Source organism: Aulostomus chinensis, chromosome 13 (assembly GCF_037954235.1).
Source record: "Aulostomus chinensis isolate RoL2024-O1b breed Wild chromosome 13, RoL_Achi_v1.0, whole genome shotgun sequence".
NCBI classification, from domain to species: Eukaryota; Metazoa; Chordata; class Actinopteri; order Syngnathiformes; family Aulostomidae; genus Aulostomus; species Aulostomus chinensis.
The window spans coordinates 8738115-8757948 of record NC_141332.1 but is presented as its reverse complement, the minus strand read 5'-3'; the positions used below and the strand labels follow the sequence as shown (position 1 = coordinate 8757948).

Here is a 19834-nt window from a genome sequence, read left to right as displayed (position 1 = left end):
CACTGACTGGTATACAGGTCATTCCTTCATGAGGTTTCACTTGTGACAACTGAGGTGTGGTGAAACCACAATTTTCCATCTCGATAGCTGAGTTGCAAATAAGTAATTCAAATTCATGAACACTACAATTCACAAGCAAAGTAAGCTAACAATCCGTTTTCTTGTCTACTCCTACTTTCACATAATACATGTCTGTGTTTGTCCACTGGAGAGTTTCATTGACCTTCCATGTGTTAAAGTCAAGGGTTTTGTTAACGTTTATATAGTTTTGTTACCTTCCAGTGCTGCTACTGTGGCAAACACAGTTTGCAGTACATGATTTTGAATTTCATTGTTTGTTCTGATTCCCCCCCCCCCAAAAAAAAGTAAGATCCTTCAACTTTCTCATCTGCAATATTCAGGTTCTATTCTGGCCTCATTTTGTCATATTTATTAGTCATTCACCATAGACTTTCAGTGTCTGCTGAAAGTAGGAGTGCTTGTTTGGATGCATCCCGAATGAAAATGCAACAGAACTGCATAGGCACATGAATCATACATCACATTATTAATACTGTTCATCATGTACCTTTAGTTAAAAGCCATTTTTGTGCGACCAACCAGATTTCATCCCCTATGTTGGCTGGGGGAATGATTATTCAGTTGCACATTACTGAGTGTTTTGCTGAGTTGAAGAGAAAATTGGTGACATAATGCTGATATATACTGTAAAATAAGCTGATGTGTGTGTACAGAAAATTCTTCAGCCGTTTCTCAGTGACTCATACATGAATTGGTCACATATGAATATTAAACTCAGTGATGAAAGAGGATATAAAAGGAAAGGACATCTGCTTATTCCAAGACATTTTGCACACAAAAAATCCCTCTCCATTCCATGCCACCTCTTCTCCATTTTGTACAATTCATCTCAGCCTGTGCCCTGGTGCATCCTGGAGTGCTAATTATGCATAATAACTGTGCTTCACCTGTCCTCGCACATCCTCTCCACTATAATGTTTTTAACAGAATATCAACAAAGCATGAGAGAAAGTTGTATTCATAATCACGTAGACCCCTTGAACTTCTAACAAAGCAGATGATTAAAAGAAACATGATTTCCAGCTAACTGTTTCTAGTTAGCTAAGAAGCCAATTTTTTTTTTTCATGAACCCCAAGGGTCATAAAGCATGGTGGAAATGTTACAGGCTCATAAAGTACAATTGGAATACTTATTTGACCAATCACATCACTTGGCTGGGAGCACACATTTTATAATAGCATTTAACTGCAATAACTTTTGGCATCAGTGATTTCTCACAGAAAAGTGTTTAGTCAGTGGAAAGAACCAAGTGCGCGTGCACATACATACGCCAAATAAATACAAGGTTCTTAATACATTACCTGTTAATTGCCCGGAGATTTTTTTTATTGTATTGACCTGAAAGATACAGAGCTTCTATCACATTTATAACCTTGTCCCTCCAGAGTATTGTAAGCACTCTGACAGATCACTTCTGGATTTAAAGGACCTCACTGACCTTGCAGATGAGTTTTTGTTCATTGCATTTGTCAGGTGCCGGATACAATATTAAAATCTCTGTATGTGAGGCCATGTGAAAAAGAGACACATGTGGAGAGGGGTATGTGAGTCTTCCCGCCTGTGTGGGAGAAAAATGATTGCCACTCCTTCTCTCCATCAGTGTGACGATGACAGGTGATGGAGGTGAAAATGACTTTGGTTTCTGTAGTGATGCACTGCTGTGGAGGATAACGTTGGGCTGCCAGCCACTGGCAGGGCCTGTCTCATTAGCATGTGTCACACACACCTCAAGGCGAGTGTCACATAATAACTTTGAGTGGATGGGTTTGTAAATGTGTGTGTGTGTGCGGGAGCCATGCCACTGAAGGATTTGTCATCCGTGCTCCCTGAACAGAGCGAGTCAGGGGACTGCAGTGGTTTGACTTGGGAGTCGATCCTTGTTCAGAGGAGCTGAGCCGGACGGCACAGGGTCAAATAAAGGATGACATCCTTGACACCTATTTTAATTACTGTGTCCAGCTTAGATAGACACAACCAGTGGCACAGCCAGCCTCTGGGAACTTCCTCTAGCAGCATATTCAATCTTCAGCTGAGTTGATAGAGCTCAGCTATAGTCTTCTAAATGTGCACTTTCAAATAACATATGACATGATGGACATCAATGGAGAAAGAGAAGAGTGAAAGCTAATTAAAGTCCAATGTAGTAATAATATGATTCAAAGCATGAGCAGGGATCAGTGTCAAATGGATCTCCTTCCTCCCAAATGAGAAGCCACTGTGGCATTGCAGTACTTCTCCATAACCTTTTACATTTGGGATGTCCAATTCTCTGAGGTTCAGTCTCATTCCAAACTGTGCTCCTGTAAAGAGTTTCTTGATTAAGCTTTGATATTTGTAAATTTGCGTGCGGTGTGTTTCCAACCTGTAATGCAGTATAATGTGCTTAGTGCTACTGAGTGTAAGTGAGTGCTTGGCCATTCCCCAGAGAGCCAAAGCAGCTGGATCAGACTAATCTAATATAGCCTCTGTCTGGGGAGCCATCCATTGCTTATCAGATCTCTCATTCAATAACACACAGCCTTGCCAGCTTATGGAGTTACATACAGACTTTTTTCAAGGTTTTATTTTTTTTTCCATGGTCCTTTATATTATGAATTTATGAATGCTGTGTGTTTTTTGTTTGTTAGATACAATGGATGGCTGTTCCACCGACTGCAATGGCAACGGAGAATGTGTAGCCGGACACTGCCACTGCTTTGCTGGATTCTTGGGTCCTGACTGTGCCAAAGGTAAGAAATACATGTTAATGGATAAAACATTACCATTCTTTTCTGTCATATCCCATTAAAAGGCCAAATAAGTCTCTCAAAACTCTTGCCGCGACACTTCACCTAAGCCCATATGTACAGGCTCAAAATAGGATCACATATTTTGAGCCTGTAAAAATGACTAAAACTAAATGCACGTCTCAGAACTTGTACGTGTGTGACAAAGTTTTGCAGCTATTGACATATTTTGTTAATTGTTTATTTGCTTAAAACACATTAACGATATAATGTGCCATTTTAAGGTGATGACCCCAGGAAGAGTAGCTGTGCTTCAAGGCACAGCTAATGGAGATTGCAATAAATAAACAAATATCTCTGTCCATGAAGCATTCATGCATTTTTAAACAAATTTGCAAATAATAGCTTTGTTTGTTTGTATGTATATACATATATACATATATATATATACATATATATATACACATATACATATACATATATATATATACACATATACATATACATATATATATACTGTGTGTATATATATATATATATACTGTGTATATATATATGTATGAGTGTGTGTGTGTGTGTGTGTGTGTGTGTGTGTGTGTGTGTGTGAATATATATATATATATATATATATATATATATATATATGTATGTATGTATATATTGTATATATTTCACTATAATGAAATAGATATTTATTGCTCATTGTGTAAATTTGTATTTGGCTCCCAATACCTCAGAAAATGTTGTAAAATCAACAAAGCAGTTTGTAGGACTAACTAATAGATAAGGACACATTTAAAACAGTACAATTCAGCGATGTTTGTCTGTGGCTTAAAAGTCATGAGTCACTCTTGAGTTAATAAGTGTTACAACCCTGCAGGAAGCAACATACAGCTAAGGTACTCAAGCAAGCACTGCCATTTATCTTTTATAATGCCACACAACACAGGTTATGAATTTGAATAGCTAAGGATAGCTGGGCGAGGCAAGCGACAAAGGAAAAGGGCAGCGGGTGGAAAAAGAGCACAAAGAAACAAATAAAATACAAAAACATCTCCTAACCTTACAGACCCCAAGTGAGTCACTAAAAACAGGTGAAAGAAACAAAATAAAACCTGCTGATGATTATAAAGGGAGAGGATTGGTTAAATACGGTTAAGACTGGGGTGGGAGGTCTGGAAGCATTGACCAAAAGGAGAATCCTGCTGGAAGGATGGAGAACATGATGAGCAAACCTAATGAGACAGACATCCATCATGTCAGTTGTTTTTTTGTCGTTGTTGTTGTTTTTGTGAAATAGGAGATGATTATGAGGTTAAATAAAGATCAAATCTGTCATTAACACTGTTGTGTCTTTATATAATAGTTCTACTCATTGTTTTGTTTCTTCATTTTGGTAGTGGGCTTCTAAACACAGTAAAATGTAACATCTTAGGAGAGTTAGCTGTCTGTGGAGGTGGAGGAGGGGATATCTAGCAGAAGGTTGAAGTCGCAGGGGGTTGCTCATCTAGACTGTTAAAATGTTATCTTACCAAGCAGGTCAAATCATGAGAGATAAACAAGTCAAGTCATAGGAGTTGTGACCCTTTCTTTCATATTATGGTAAATGGACTCAATCATATTTAGCGCCTGTCTACCTTAGCAGCACTCAAGGTGCTTCACAATGTCATCTCATTCACCCATTCACACACTCACTTTCACACACTGATGGTGAAGGCTCCCATGCAAGGCAACAACCTTCTCATCAGGAGCAATTATGGGTTCAGTATCTTGCTCAAGGTTACTTTGACATGGTCACCGGCACGAGGATCGAACCAGCAACCCTTCAGTTGCTAGACGGCCACTCTACCCCTGAGCCATGCCACCCATAAAATCTCATGGGGAAAAAGTCATTTTGGCTCAGTGCACTTCAACTGATGGGCTTACACAGTTTGTCCTCTTTGTAAAAATGGCTTCAGTGATCAGTTTGTCAGAACCATAGCCCCAGAAATGAGGTTCAGAAACATTGCATAAGCAGTGTGAAGATTGTCTAGACTGCTATTAATGGGCCTGTCTTGCATCAGGAGAATGAAGACCTCCACATTGGCTTACATAATATTACCTGAGATATTAATATAAATAGCTACATCCACTCCTATATTTAATTGGGTCCTTTTGTGCTTATGTTGTACCCTTCCGCCAACTTTCATTAAATATAGCCAGGAAATTTTAATGACAGTAACAAAACTAGAGGGGCAGTAAAAGAAATGTGCAGTTTCTCCACAATGACAATGTAACGTGCCATTTTTTTTCTATATGCATGCAGTAGAGCACTAGGTAGCTTAAGCACAATAAATAATTAGGGTAAGGTAGGCTCAGAGGAAGAGTGGCCATCAAGCAGACGAGTAGGTTAGCATTAATCTGTCTTGCCTGCTTACGTTCCAAAACCTGTTTTTCCCCAAACAGATAAGGTTGGGGGAAGTAATAAATGTGTTATTTTCTTGGCCAGGTTAAGGATGAAGCTTTTGCATTTCTGAATGTGTCTGAACCTACAATTATAATCATTTCGTAGTGTGTGTTCTATACACAGCCCACCTACTATCATTCATTGTACTGAGCTAACCAGAAGTCAGCTGGTCTCTGCGAACGAATTAACTCACACACACACAAAGGAGAGAATGGTGGTTATCTTTTTGTTTGGGTCTGGGAAGGATGGCAAATCAGCATAATTCCCCCCAAAAAGTCAATATATTCTTTAAACCATGATGTTGTACCAAGTATAATGAACAGCCACTTAGTTTTTGTGCAGTCAAGACATGACAAACAATCAACAAATGTGGGTGAAATTTAACCTCCTTGACAAAGGTAATTAGGGGAAAAAATGTATTTCTAAATTAATAGAAAATATCAACAAACATCACATGTAACGTCTGGGACAGATGGCATCAGGGACATGATGGGAAGTGCAAGTGATTCCTTTTGTGTGTTTTTACTCTGCGTGTTAGCTAGCAACCCTCATTAGTTTGTGCCAGTATTTAAATTATCATTACTAGCATGTTGGGGTTTTTTCATGGAATTTGTTGACAATTTTGATACACAAAATCCTGACAGCTTTGTGTATTTGTCTGTGTCTTGCTGCATTGCGTCCTCAGTATTGGTTTCCATTGCTTTCCCTTGGTTCTTTTTTGTAAAATATGTGCACTTCAATCTGCTTGATTGTGTTGAAACAGGTGATCCTATCATTTATTTACAATCTTCATTTATTCATACATTTCCTCTCATCTTTGCTCATTTGTTGTAATCTCCATGTGAAAAGTTAGAGAGCAAGTTTTGGCAACAGCTGAGAAAAGTGAAGCATGAATTTATTACTGTGGGGTGTTCGATTTTACAAAGGATCAAACCAACATACAACACATGCCAGCAAGTATCAACAAACAGGGCCTTTATGCAAATCATTCCAGAAAAAAAGACATTAGTTTTGGAACGTCATGCAAATCCATTTGAAGTCTCTGGCAGCCAAAGCATTTCTAGCTGCAGCGAGGTGGGTGGGGGTGTAACTGTCACTGCGTCATCAGACACTGGCTGACTTTATTCTACCTTGCTGTCATTAGCTACCCGGCTCTCCATCTCTACATGGAGATAGCTCTGCTTTCTAGCCTCATTCTATAAACCTCTAATGCTCTCCTTCCTAATCTTTCGTTTTCACGATTGTTTTCACGGCCTCTTCAGAGCAAGTGAGGTGACATTGGGGGGATTTTCTACAATTCCTGGGTTGTCGTGGTAGCCAGGCTCAGGTGGTGCTTGAGTAAATTGAAACAGCGTGAGTGATAAGCTGGGCAGTGTGTGTGTATGTGCACAATAGCGTGTGTGTGTGTGTGTGTGTGAGAGAGAGAGAGAGGGTGAAAGAGGCTGTTTGAGGATTTGCTGAATCCGCGCACAAGCTGAGATAAGAGAACGTAGCCCCACTCACAGTGGGCTACTGCAGTCTCCCAGCTAATATACTGCAGCACTGTGTGTGTGTGTGTGTGTGTGTGTGTGTGTGTGTGTGTGTGTGTCTGTGTGGCATGTGCTTACCACTAAGGACATGGGTGAAATTTGTGTTTGTCCGTTGCAGATTCATGCCCTGTGTTGTGCAGCGGTAATGGCGTTTACGAGAAAGGGCGCTGTGTATGCCTGGCAGGGTGGAAGGGAGCAGAGTGTAATGTGGAGGAAGGTCAGTGCATCGACCCCACTTGCTCCAACCATGGCTCCTGCATCCAGGGAATATGCATATGTAGTCCGGCCCACAAGGGGGTGAACTGTGAACAAGGTAAGATGTCTTACATTCGCAGAAGTAGAGATATGTAACTGCCACCATAAAAATAGCAAATAATGCAAAATTTCAATGAATGATTTTGCTATTTTCTGAAGGAAAATAATAAATGAAAGGCATATATTTCAACAGTTATTTTAACAATGGATCAGACCAGGAGGTGTAATTGGGGTCCCTCATAATGACAAACCTGACAGCTCTATGGATGTCTTACTCAAGTCAAGTCTGGGTTTTTTTTTTGTTTTTTTGTTTGTTTTTCCAGCGGCCAGTTTCATAGCACTATCCTCAGTTACTTGGGACTGGTAAAGAACTCCGCCCCTGAATGGCTGAGAAAAATGTATTTGTTTCATAATTGTAGTTTTCTGTCCAGCAAACTCTGCTTTGATCAACCTTGTTTTCAGGCAGCCAAACATCAAAAAGCAGGCAAACAAAGTTAGTGACTACCTGATAAAATAATTTGTTTAGCCAATTTAATTGCTTGTCAGGTTTTCAGTTAAACTGACAAATCTGAAAGCCTCAGGCAATCTTTTATCTTAATTTATTTATTTTCCAAATAAAATGCACCCCTTCTTTGCTGGGGCAGATGTGCTACCCCATTTTTGTTACTTTTACCTATAGTTGTGTTTAACTGCTACCAAGCATAGTTACATGCCATCAATCATAGAATGTTTGTTTTCATTTCATTATAAATCATGATTTCAGAATTTAGAGTTGTAACCAGAGTTACATGGATTTTATGTACAGTACACAGAGAGAGCATTGTGTAGAGTCGCTGGTTTGATGTCAATGACGATCACAGATGGTTTGCTCTGTTTGCTGAGAACCATGTGTGACACAGAAAAACTAAGACTCCTAATCACTCGATGGTACACTGCTGAAGAGATACATGACCCTTGCTGCTCATGCAGGCTGTGTTAAAAAGTTAAAGTGGGGCATTCAAATTTTGAAAAAGAAAAAAAGGCCCTGCACTTTGTAGCCAAGATGTAATTTTAAACATGCGAAAGTGTGAACACTCATACATATGCATTCATTGCGGGGTTTACTGCAGGGCAACATGTACATCTGTTTTGCTCCTCCTTAAAGAGGTTCGATAAATCAAAGTTTAGATCCTTGAAGAAACCCTTTTCATCTCTTTTTCATTTCAATAGGCAGTTTAGCCTCATTTTCTGTCTGTCGACCTGAACATAATTTCAAAATGTTTGTCCAAACTTGGTCTGCTCAGTTGTTGGTCAGGTATCCAATTTAGTGAAGTCTCAGTGAGAACCGAAATGCACATTTTCTGTCTTAATTTAATTTTATGTTCCATATTTCTTCCACTGTCTTCCACAGCATATGCACTGGTTGGAAACAGGAATTGCTGATGGATAATGCAGCATAATCTTCCAGATTTCAGATTTTTTGGGCCCCATGTGCTGCTGCAGTGACTCACTATTAGAGCAATAGTTTATTTCATATTGTAACTGCTGGTATAATAATGTTTTCTTTATGCTACAGTCACTCACTGTTGCCTCTTGAGGAGCAAAGTTGTATGTACAGACAAGAACAGTGCTAGCATGGTCCAGTGCCCTACAAATTATTCTGAGTGGCTCCGGGGAACATATAGGGAGGACTGTCACAAAAAAAAAAAAAAAAAAAAAATTATTTAGCTCAGGCTGGAATTCAACGTGGCTCTGAACTCACACAGTACCTGCAATCACCTGTCAGCTAAAGGATCAGACCCGTTAACGAGTTGTCCCCTTCTCTTAGATGCACGCCCATGCACGTCAGGAGCAAGCTCAAGGAATCTGCTTCACGACTGCCACCAATATGGCCAGGGGCTTGTGCTGTCCTCTGTACTTAATTATGAAACAAAATAATGACATTGGAGTTGCTTGGAACAGACAGCAAGCTGCTTTATTCACTGTCACACATCAATATCAAGTCAGAAGAGATGACGCACTTCCAATTTTATCCTTAAGAAAAAGCCTTATAAAATATAATATTCACACAGAGAAGCACAAATTTGCCCACTTTTTCACTGTACAGCAACATAATAAAATAGCTTACATTTCTTTTAAATGTACAATGCCTCTCCCATTTTTTAATTATAATATTTGAGTAGTAAGATGTTGTCTCTGCTTTTTGCGGATGATGTGGTCCTCTTAGCTCCATAAGCCCAAGACCTCCAGCTCTTGCTGGAACAGTTCACAGCCGAATGTGAAGCAGCTGGGATGAGAATCAGCACCTCCAAGGGTGGAAAAGGGTGGTCTGCCCACTCCAGGTCGGGGGGGGGGGGGGGGGTCCTGCCTCAGGTGGAGGAGTTTAAGTATCTTGGGGTCTTGGTCATGAGTGAGGGTAGGATGGAGCGGGAGATTGACAGGTGCATTGGGGCGGCTAAACCAGTCCTTTGTGGTGAAGAGGGAGCTTAGCCAAAAGGCGGGGCTCTCGATTTACCGGTCAATCTATGTTCCAACCCTCACCTATGGTCATGAGCTTTGGGTAATGACCTAAAGAACAAGGTCGCGAATACAAGCAGCCGAAACGAGTTTCTTCCGCAGGGTGGCTGGGCTCTCCCTTAGAGATAGGGTGAGAAGCTCAGTCATTCGGGAGGGACTCAGAGTAGAGCTGCTGCTCCTCCATGTCAAGAGGAGTCAGTTGAGGTGGTTCGGGCATCTGGTGAGGATGCCTCCTGGACACCTCCCTCTGGAGGTGTTCCAGGGATGCCGAACCGGGAGGAGGCCTCGAGGCCGACCCAGGACACGCTAGAGGGATTATATCTCTTGACTGGCCTGGCAATGCCTCTGGATTCCCCCGGAAGAGCTGATGGAAGTGGCTGGGGAGAGGACAGTCTGCGCTTCCTTACTGAGGCTGCTGCCCCCACGACCCGGACCAACCGGATAAGTGGAGGAGGAGGATGACGACAACTAGTAGTCAGACTTACCAATGAATGACATTCCGCGCTTAGATATGAGTCCGTGTGAATGAAGGAAGAGAAAACCATGGTGGCCATTCACGTGACAAAAAAAAAAATCAGGTATGTCAGCTAAATCAGGCTTTGTGGTACAGAAATCCAGCCTTGGCCCTTCATCATATTCTCCACTCACAGTAAAACCAGCCAATAAATTAGCCAAAACAAACAAAGCCATGATATACCAGGCAATTATGATGCCACACTTGACTATAACCTGATGGCACAGCTGTCCTAAAGATTGCTGTGCAGTCACCAACAGTCCACCTGCCTGTAGAGACCAAATCAGGTGTTTGACCTTGAGTGCCAGAGCTTAGCTGAGCTGAGCCCAACTGTGCTGGGCTTTGGCTCGCTGCTCCAAGCTGTAATTACACACACTAACAGTTACTACACGGCATAGCACAGGCCGTCATCACACACACACACACACACACACACACACACACACACACACACTCACACACATAAAAACCAAGCCTTATCAAAGCCTGAGTTGTAAGTGTCCTATGAAGTGTAATGTTGTGGAACAGATACAGGGATTGTCGCTAGGGTGGTTAACTCCTGGATGGGATGCAAAGAACACTCCTTTCATACTCAGTGAACTGATGATTTTAATGAGACAGGCACCTCTACCACACCCCCCCAACGCACACACACACACACACACACACGCACGCACACACACACACACACACCTCCATTCCCTGCCCTCACCTCTGACTCACTCCTGCTTCTGTCCTGTCTTCCTCTGCAGTGGACTGCATAGACCCTCAGTGTGGTGGGCACGGTGTGTGTGTTCGAGGAGAGTGTGTGTGCTCTGCAGGCTGGGCGGGAGTGAGCTGCGATGACCCACTGCCAGCCTGTCAAGAGCAGTGTTCAGGACATGGCACCTATCTCCCTGAGTCAGACACCTGTGCCTGCCAGCCCAACTGGACGGGACCAGACTGCTACACTGGTAAAACCTGCGGATAATTGTTCAAACACTGACACAAACAGAAAAATGCAACTACACATCACTAGTTTTCCAGGCGTCTTGTAGCCTGCATGGTCTTGCCAGATACTATTTTTGTGAGGATGTGACAGACATGAGACATGAGAGAGAAATATGGATTGGAGCTACTCTGTGAAATGTGTGTGTGTGTGTGTGTGTGTGTGTGTGTGTGTGTGTGTGTGTGTGTGTGTGTGTGTGTGTGTGTGTGTGTGTGTGCACGCGCACTCTCTTCATGCCGGTCGCAAATGAGATTTCCTCTCATGACTCTCTGACAGTGGCACTCTCAAGCGCCAGTCGCACCAGCATCCAGTTTTCCATTTTTACTCTTAACACACATCTGCTCATGCACACACAAATACAGTCCTGCTAACACACACACACACACACACACACACATATTCTCCAAGGGGCAAAAAATTGTAGGCGAGAAAAGAAAAGACCTCTATTCTCACTTTCTTGCAAGGCCATTCAGAAAGTGCTACTCCGACAAACAATCAGCTTGGCATTTGAAATCTCAGGGATATATACTGTATGTCTTGTGCAAGATTTATTTCACGTATAAGCGACTTAGTTTTTCTTAGTCGTTGACAATTATGCACTGATTGGGAAGAAAAGGAGTAAACCGCAAAACAAATAAGAGTGTGTGCCACCAAGGTAAATGTGGTGAACAGCATTCTTGTCCTTGCAGTTTGCACTGACAGCGATGAAACTAGCCTTTGAAGGACTGACTTTCTTCTGTTTCCACCTCACTAACTCAATGCTAGTGTGGGGCAAGATTCATTTTACCATGCACACCATTGATTTGCAAGCAATGGGTATTAGCACTCGCTTTCAGGTGTATGCATGCCTTATTATAGTGATATAGCCCATGATAATGATAGACCGTAGCTGAATATCTGTGATATGAGGAGCCTCTCTCTACCTGCCGGGTCTTTTAATCAAAAGGACCCTGCAATTCTACATCCTGGTCTTGCTGAAGCATAGCTAAGCTGATGTAATTCTAATAGAGAGCTGAAAACTCTCCAACTTAAATCCAGTTTTTCCTCCCTCTCCATGCAATGTATATTTAAATTGAAATAACTTTTTTACTGCAGCTGGATAAGTAGTCTTTGTGTGCCTCTGGCACTTTGCTCTCTTTACTGATGGATGAGGCTTTGCTGCTTCTGCAGAGAGGGAGGGGGGGAGAGAGGAGCACCAAGCAAAGGAAATAGACAAAAAGAGGTGGAAAAAGGGATGTTGAAAGAAATGGATGCAGAAAACTGAAAGGATGGAGAGGTGTAAAGAAGGGGTATTAAAACACACAGCAAATCTGATCAAAATGACAGAAAAAAGAAGAACAGAGCAGAATTTGAGTCCCTGTAGTTAAAAGATGGTGTGCAAATATGAATCATTTGGCTGGTATTATTAGTCTATTCACTTTTCGTCTCCTTCAGGGAGCTCAGCTATTAGAGGTGGGAAGATTGTGAGAAAGTAGACTTTTTTTTGTCTCTGAGGTTATCTTACTCTATCGCTTGTTTTTTTTTTCACCTATATCTGATTGAACTTCCCCAACCTGTGTTTTTTTTTTTTTTTCGCTTATGTCCCATGTGCCTTTTTCACCCTCTCCCCCTTTTCTCCCTCTGTCACACTAACATGCTTTTCTCTCACACATATCCCCACCCACCTGTTTGGCAGAGCTCTGCCCAGTGCCATGTGGGAGCCATGGTGTTTGCTCAGAGGGCCAGTGCCAGTGTGAGGAGGGTTGGATTGGTGCTGCCTGTGACCAGAGAGCATGCCATCCCCACTGTGAAGAACACGGCCAGTGCCATGATGGGACTTGCATCTGCCAGCCTGGCTGGGAGGGAGAGCACTGTAACATTGGTGAGCTGTGCGACCCCGTGTGTGCGCGCACATGGGAGTTTTAATTATTCTTTTCGATATTTTGATGACTAATAAGATTTAGAATGGGTTGTTGGGTAATTTTCATTGACAGCTGCTTCTCACTTTCTCCCCCTCAACAGTTACTCATGATTTGGATGTTGTAGTGAAAGGTAATATATCTGTATTCGTCATTTAAATATATCATGTGCTCTTCCAACATACTTATATGCCAGTGTACCACATCTTTTCAGATGGCTGCCCGGGGTTGTGCAGTGGGCATGGACGCTGTACCCTAGAGCAGAGTGGTTGGCGCTGCGTCTGCCAGGCTGGATGGAGTGGGCCTGGATGCAGCGTTGTCATGGAAACTGACTGCAGTGATGGAACAGACAATGACGGAGGTGACATTCTAATATCATTTATCATTTTCAATCTTTTTCTTTTGTCTTTCTTACCTCTTTCCTTTTTGCCTCTCCAGCATTCAATTCCATTACTCCTCCTCCTGTTTCAAAAATCTGCTTCATTGTTTGTTCCCTTCATCACCCCGTGTCGTCCCGGTCCTGCTGAGACTCCTGTAGCATCCTGCTGGTCATTATTATTTTGAATATGTATTTCAGTGTGTGTGTCTATGTGTATGTTTGTGCAAGTGCGTATGTCTGTTTTTCTTCTTGTCACAGCTAAATGTCTAATATGCATACCACCTGCTTGGATAAAAGGGATTCTGAGACATTTTCATAAGTTTAAATACAGCAAACCAAGCAGAATAGATTTCTGCCTCTTTGGTTATGATGTGTGTGGTGACAGGTGAGAGGTGTGCCTTGCTCAGCCTTGTAGTTTTTGCTTTTTAATCCTGTGGTGGCGAGACAAGAGAGCAACATTACAGTCATTTACTTGCTACATCTAAAGCTGTTTCTCCAATACATATCAACAGGTTTTAGCTACATGATAAATCGCTTTCTCACTCTGAAATGCCATCAAATATCCTTTATGGATGTGGCTGTTAAGCTGCTCCTGTAATCCATCGCTGCAAACATAGGTGGAGTCACGCTTGTTTGGAGGAAAAGCTTCCTGTTTGGTTATTTTGTTTGTTTGCTTTTTGTGTGTGTGGTTCTGTCTTTTATGAATCAGTGCACACAGCGGTGAGAAAACCTCAAACACACATCCTTTGTTGTATTCTGATAGCTGCTGTATCACCTTCTTTCCCCCATATTGTTTACCAAAGCAGCATGACTGACTGAAGCAACATTTCAAAAAGTCACTGTAGATGGTTGCACGGAGTATGAATTACACATCTATACGAGCTATGAAATAAAACATGGACTATAGAGGAAACCAGCGGGATGACAGTCTGCCAAGACTATTGGCCCTGATGATTGTGTGTGTATCATATCACTGGATTATGTCTCAGTTGTTCTGATCATGTTATTATTATTATTATTATTATTATTATCATTATTATTATTATTATTATTATTTGTAAGAAATAAAGAACTGTCACAGTTGGTATGATTTAGTGTGACCATTTTTTCCCAGCGTTTTAGATGTGACATTTATTAGTCCGTCACCATTATGGGGATGTTATGTTAAATTGCTTCACTGCCCATTTATTACTGCATAGATTTCATTTGTAATTGCAGTCTCTCTGTATGTGCAGGTTGAGTGGAAGTGAATGCACTGAGTAGGTGAAGAGCCATTGTTACAATATATGCAGGAGGGGGTTTTACACAAACAAGAACAGCTTTTTGTTCTGATTCATCTTTAGATTGATGGAATAAAAACATGTACTGTAGATTCTAGTTTGTGTAATTACAGTAGACTCACCAGCAAAACCTTCTAGAGCTCATCTACACTTGTCTTCTGTTGCCGTCTCACTTCAAATACCAATATTCATCTATCTGGCTTAATTGGCACATATACTGTAGGCTCTCATAACCTCCTTTCGCTACAGTCTTTCTCTGAAGATCGACAGAGATGGAAAGATGCTATCACAAGTAATCAGCATATAATAAGAGGAACTTTGAAGAGAGAGTCTAAATTATTCAGCCTGGATAGGAGAGAGATGGTATTGTTCCTCCTTGTGAAGAAACATTTATTTCACATGGCGAGCAATGAAATCTTGTGCATATTCATGTGCATTATTCACTGTGCTCCGTCTTTTGTTTTTACAGCCAAGCAAGTCTACACAGCAAAGCCTTTGTAACATGTTCATTTTCATGTGAATGATTCAACAAATCCAACTGATAGTGTGCTTTCAATTTGAAATATTAGATATTATGAAAATTAATCCTTGTACTATGCCACCTTTGTAGGAGAAGGTTATAATAGAATATTGTTGGCCTTTAGCTCCCTGCTCTGTGGTCAGATACATTTAAATGTCAGCGCTGTTTCCTACCTTCTCAGTGACGGGCTTGAAATAGGAAACAAATGCCAGCCTTCCTCCTATTACCTGCCGCTTGGCTTTCTATCTGCGGCGCATTGTTTACAGTGGACTTGTATGGATCATGTTGGGATAATGCCTGTGATTGAGGTCGGATACACGACAATAGGTGGCATAATTGTAATGAATCATTTCTAATTTACACGTGTTGTTTTGCTAACGCATACACAGATCTCTCATGTCAAGTTCCTCACAAATGATTTCTTAGCTTGCTGAGATTTTATGATGTTTTCTTTCTTTTCCTATTGCTCATTTTTACATCAGAATTACCTGTAGAGAAGAAATGTGTTCTTTGCACCTCAGTCACAGAAGTCTGTATATAATGCAAAATGAAGCTATTCAATTCAAGTCCCTCAATGTCATGTTTGATAGGAATCGATGATAATCAACAATTTATTTGATTGGCTTAGACAAAGTGAATCCATCACTTCACATTAATTTCCCTCCTTTTTTGAAACCTATCTGCAATTGAGGAACACTGACAAAATAAACACATTGGCTTGGCCTTAAAAAATACTGAGAAATGAATCAAGGGAACGAGGGAACAGTAAATTGATGGCCAATCTGTGAAGGAAATGTTACCACTGAGTCTAATCCAGCACTCTAAACATTAATCATCTATTGACTTCACAATATTTAGTATCAATAATTAACAGGGGTGCATGATAATATTGGCACATCCTTGGTATTGGCACGCGTTTGTCATTTTTTAATAAATGGATATCGGCCGTAAGTCGCTGAGAGTAAAACAAGGCAATAAGTATATCATTTATCAGCTTTCCAAAATGTTTTGGAAATAAATAAAAATGTTCCTTTTTCAAATTCACTATGTCTCCATAGGTTTTTCAGTATGTACAAATGTTTACATGTTATAAATTTGTGTTAGATGAGATCGTATCAACATTTGAAATATCAGCTACAGGTCATGTCAGTTAGGAAATATTGGCATATCAAATATCTGCAAAAAAACAACCCAGTATCATATATAACCACTGATGAACATAGGAAGATTATATTTTTTTATAATTAGTTATGTGCCTTACAATCATTAAAAAAGGTCCTGCACAGTGCTACAGTTCTCAGCAGGCTAGCAGAACTCACCATAACATATCCTCTGCAGTGATGGTTTCCATTTAATCAAATACAAGTGATCCATTAGTGCAGTTATGTGCGGTGCATAACTCAAGATTCCAGTGCATGACTCTAGTGTTTTTTCACAAAAAATATCGTGACCTTACATAAATATCTAGGAATTCACATTCTGACTAGCCCTGTGCAGACCACGGACCAACCAGCTAGATTTTGACTTGTCTTGTTTATCTGTGTATGTATTTTGTTTATTTCAGATGGTCTGATTGACTGTGTGGACCCAGACTGCTGCGTGCAGCTGAGCTGCAGCTCTGACCCTTTGTGCCATGGCTCGGCTGATCCCTTGGCCCTGTTGCAGCAGAGCCCACTGCCCCCCACCACAACCCCCTCAACTACCAGCTCACACACCCACAGTTTCTACCGACGCGTACGCTTTCTCCTTGGCAAGACAGCCACACACACGCTCCCTGGAGATGTGCCCTTTGATACCAGGTATGTTTTTAGTTTAACTCTATCCACGTCATGCATTTGTTCTGTGGGCCCTTGACCTGCAGTGAGTCGTAGATGATTGAGAAAATACATGTGTGTAAAATGCATTAAAATGTGTTTCTTATTTTTGGGGGGGAGTGTGTTTGTGTATATGCATGGGATGAGGCTTTCCGTGAGTTCACACAACTTTGCACTTATCTGCATCCTTCTTGAGATTAGCATTCACACAATTGAGCATAGTCCTCCAGTATGAGGCTACAATCGTGCTCTGTTTGTTGTGTATTCAGCCTTAATGTGTGAATTCAGTCGTGTAAAGGTGTCACCATACATTTATCACTAGCCTCTCATGTTATGATGACCTAGAAATGTTGGCTTTGAAAATGAGAAGTGATGAAAATTGGCAGAGTGCTTTTTCCCTTGGTTCACTTGAGGAATAATCAAATCAATTAATTGCGCAGCTGTTTTTTCAGAGTAAAAATCGATCGCTGCTTTCAGGAGAGGAGTAACAAACGGGGCAATACAGACACCCAGAGAAACCTTTCCATCCCTCATTCATCCCTCTTCTGGTGGAATAGATAGGCTCCGTCACTGAATCTGTGTGTGTGTGTGTGTGTGTGTGTGTGTGTGTGTGTGTAAATCTGTCCTTATTTGACCAGATCAGGGATTATTTCACAATTTAGCTGAAACAATAAAGATGAATATTTCAAAATTAAAGGGCTATTCATAGAACAACACAGCTTTGTTTGTTGCTGGTGCCACTGTCATTGTAACACAAACATGATGTGAGAGTTGGCTTTTTTATATAATGGGGTGGTGAAAAGTTCTACTGTAGGTGAGGCTATATTTATGGCTCTTGTATCCTGGCAATGTCTGGCAGATTTCATTGCACTGAAGGAGAATACAAGCTTGTTCTTCACACAAGGTCATTTGGCGGTAGCTCCACAATATCCCTCTCTTTCCAAACAATGAATGTGTCCTCCATCACTTTAAACTTGTCATGCCCCCCCCCCCCCTTTGTGTGTCTTTCTCTCACCGCTTTCCTGTCTTTGTTATGCCAGTCGGGTGGCAGTGATTCGAGGGAGTGTTGTGCTGCAAGATGGCTCTCCACTGGTTGGAGTCAACATCACCTTCCCACAACATCCTGAGTATGGTTACACTATCAGTCGGCAGGATGGAAGGTACGCATACATGTACCAACACACATAAAAAGAAAACACATGTAAATTTCTTATGCGTAAGTAGGAGGGTTTTTTTAGCCCTCGATTTATTCTTAGAGATAGGAGGCAAAAACTGATGGCTACTATTATTTTTTTAATAGGATTTTAGAACTTCTCTCATTTCAGTACGTCTCCCTGATTGCGCTTTGTGATTATTTCTGATGTAATGCAAATGCTCAAAATTCATGTGCTCACACTGTACAGCTTTGAGCAACCGTGGACCATTGTGGCAGCTGACAATTACCAATAAAGCCCCAAGGTTTTGCACCATGAAGAAGAAGAAAATGAAAAATAACTTTTTGAAATTGAATGAGTTATTTCAAGAAGAGTTTGTTGCAGTCCTCATTTGCCTCATCCGTGTCTTTTGTCATCGGATGAGGAAGAAACAGCTAATAAGTGTGCATTCTGTGGCTACTGCTCCACCAAATTGCCTTCCATAATGCTGCATGTCATCATGGGACTGGTATAAAGAGAACATGAATATGTCAGAAGAAGCATAAATTCAGGCCAACTTCCAAGTGAGTCATGTGGCTCAAAAACCGGGCCAGAAACAGGCTCAAATCACAAAATGTATTCTAAGCATTGTGTTACAAGAGATATACAATAAATGCCAGGAGCAGGTTTACAAATAACCATCAGCTTTTGTGTCCTGATATAAAGTCTAAATTGAGGGATAAAATGTACCTCTATGTTCAGGACTGAGACCCACAATCCCCCGCCTCTCTCTCTCTTATCTTTAGTTTTGACCTGGTGACTTTGGGTGCCATGTCTGTGACCCTGATGTTCCAGCGCCCACCCTTCTTACCACAAACAAGCACTATCTGGACGCCTAACAACAACTTCCTGGTTCTGGATCAGGTGACCATGTCCAGGGAGGAAGTGCAGCCTCCCAAATGTGATATCAGGAGTGTTTTGAGTCCATATCCACTGGTCCTGCCCTACCCACTTCCTAGATACATGGGAGCATGTGCTGAGAAGGGTCCAGCTGTACCCGAGCTACAGGTATAATCAGTCCAAACATCTCTATCAAACACCACAATAAACTGCTTAGTGTGATTCTATGTAAGAGTGAATGTGACTAACAGTTTGGAATTCCTGTGTTTTTTTTTTAATATAATAGATTTATTCATTTATTTATTGGTGTTTGCAGACAAACAACATTATATTAAGAATATGAATAAAAGACAATAAAATAAACATTGTGGCTCATTCAGTAAAAAAATAAGCTGCAGTTGCATAATTTCAGCTTTCATATTAGGATAGTGTAAATAAGAAATAAGCAAAATGCCTGTAGATGTTCCATTCATATCCCTTATTACCAGAAAAGCAAACCCTCCAATTTCAACATTGACATTCATTTGTCTTTGTTTCTGATTAATGGCAGTGACCAAAACCTCACCCTACACTTACTTCAGCTAAAGGTATTGTTACATGGACATACAACACAGAAAAAAAAGTGTTTGATATTTGATGTAGCCCTTATAAGTCATTCTCACATCCACATCTGAGCTTCAAGCTCACTTCTAAAACTCTGATGTGTTGTGTGTGAACAAATCATCGACATGAAGGGACATTTTATCCTTGGGACAGTCAAGCAAGCAGATACAGAGAGGGAACAGTTCACAGTGTTCACTGCAACCTTAGAGACATCCACTGTGCTCAGCTGTGTTAATACCGTGCTGGGACAACTCATTTAATTGATTTCAAA

General features: G+C 41.1%; 1 protein-coding gene across 2 annotated transcripts in view; it reads left to right on the top strand.

Annotated features, from left to right (window-relative positions):
- Nucleotides 1–19834, top strand: part of tenm1 (teneurin transmembrane protein 1) — a 202405-nt gene that overhangs the window by 116856 nt on the left and 65715 nt on the right. For both annotated transcript variants that reach the window (XM_086223045.1, XM_086223046.1), the window contains exons 9-17: nucleotides 2710–2811; nucleotides 6902–7096; nucleotides 10801–11001; nucleotides 12712–12897; nucleotides 13038–13067; nucleotides 13149–13295; nucleotides 16678–16912; nucleotides 17968–18087; nucleotides 18867–19128. In XM_086223045.1, the coding sequence (XP_086079171.1) occupies nucleotides 2710–2811; nucleotides 6902–7096; nucleotides 10801–11001; nucleotides 12712–12897; nucleotides 13038–13067; nucleotides 13149–13295; nucleotides 16678–16912; nucleotides 17968–18087; nucleotides 18867–19128 (1478 nt within the window). The remainder of the gene's footprint in view (nucleotides 1–2709; nucleotides 2812–6901; nucleotides 7097–10800; nucleotides 11002–12711; nucleotides 12898–13037; nucleotides 13068–13148; nucleotides 13296–16677; nucleotides 16913–17967; nucleotides 18088–18866; nucleotides 19129–19834) is intronic.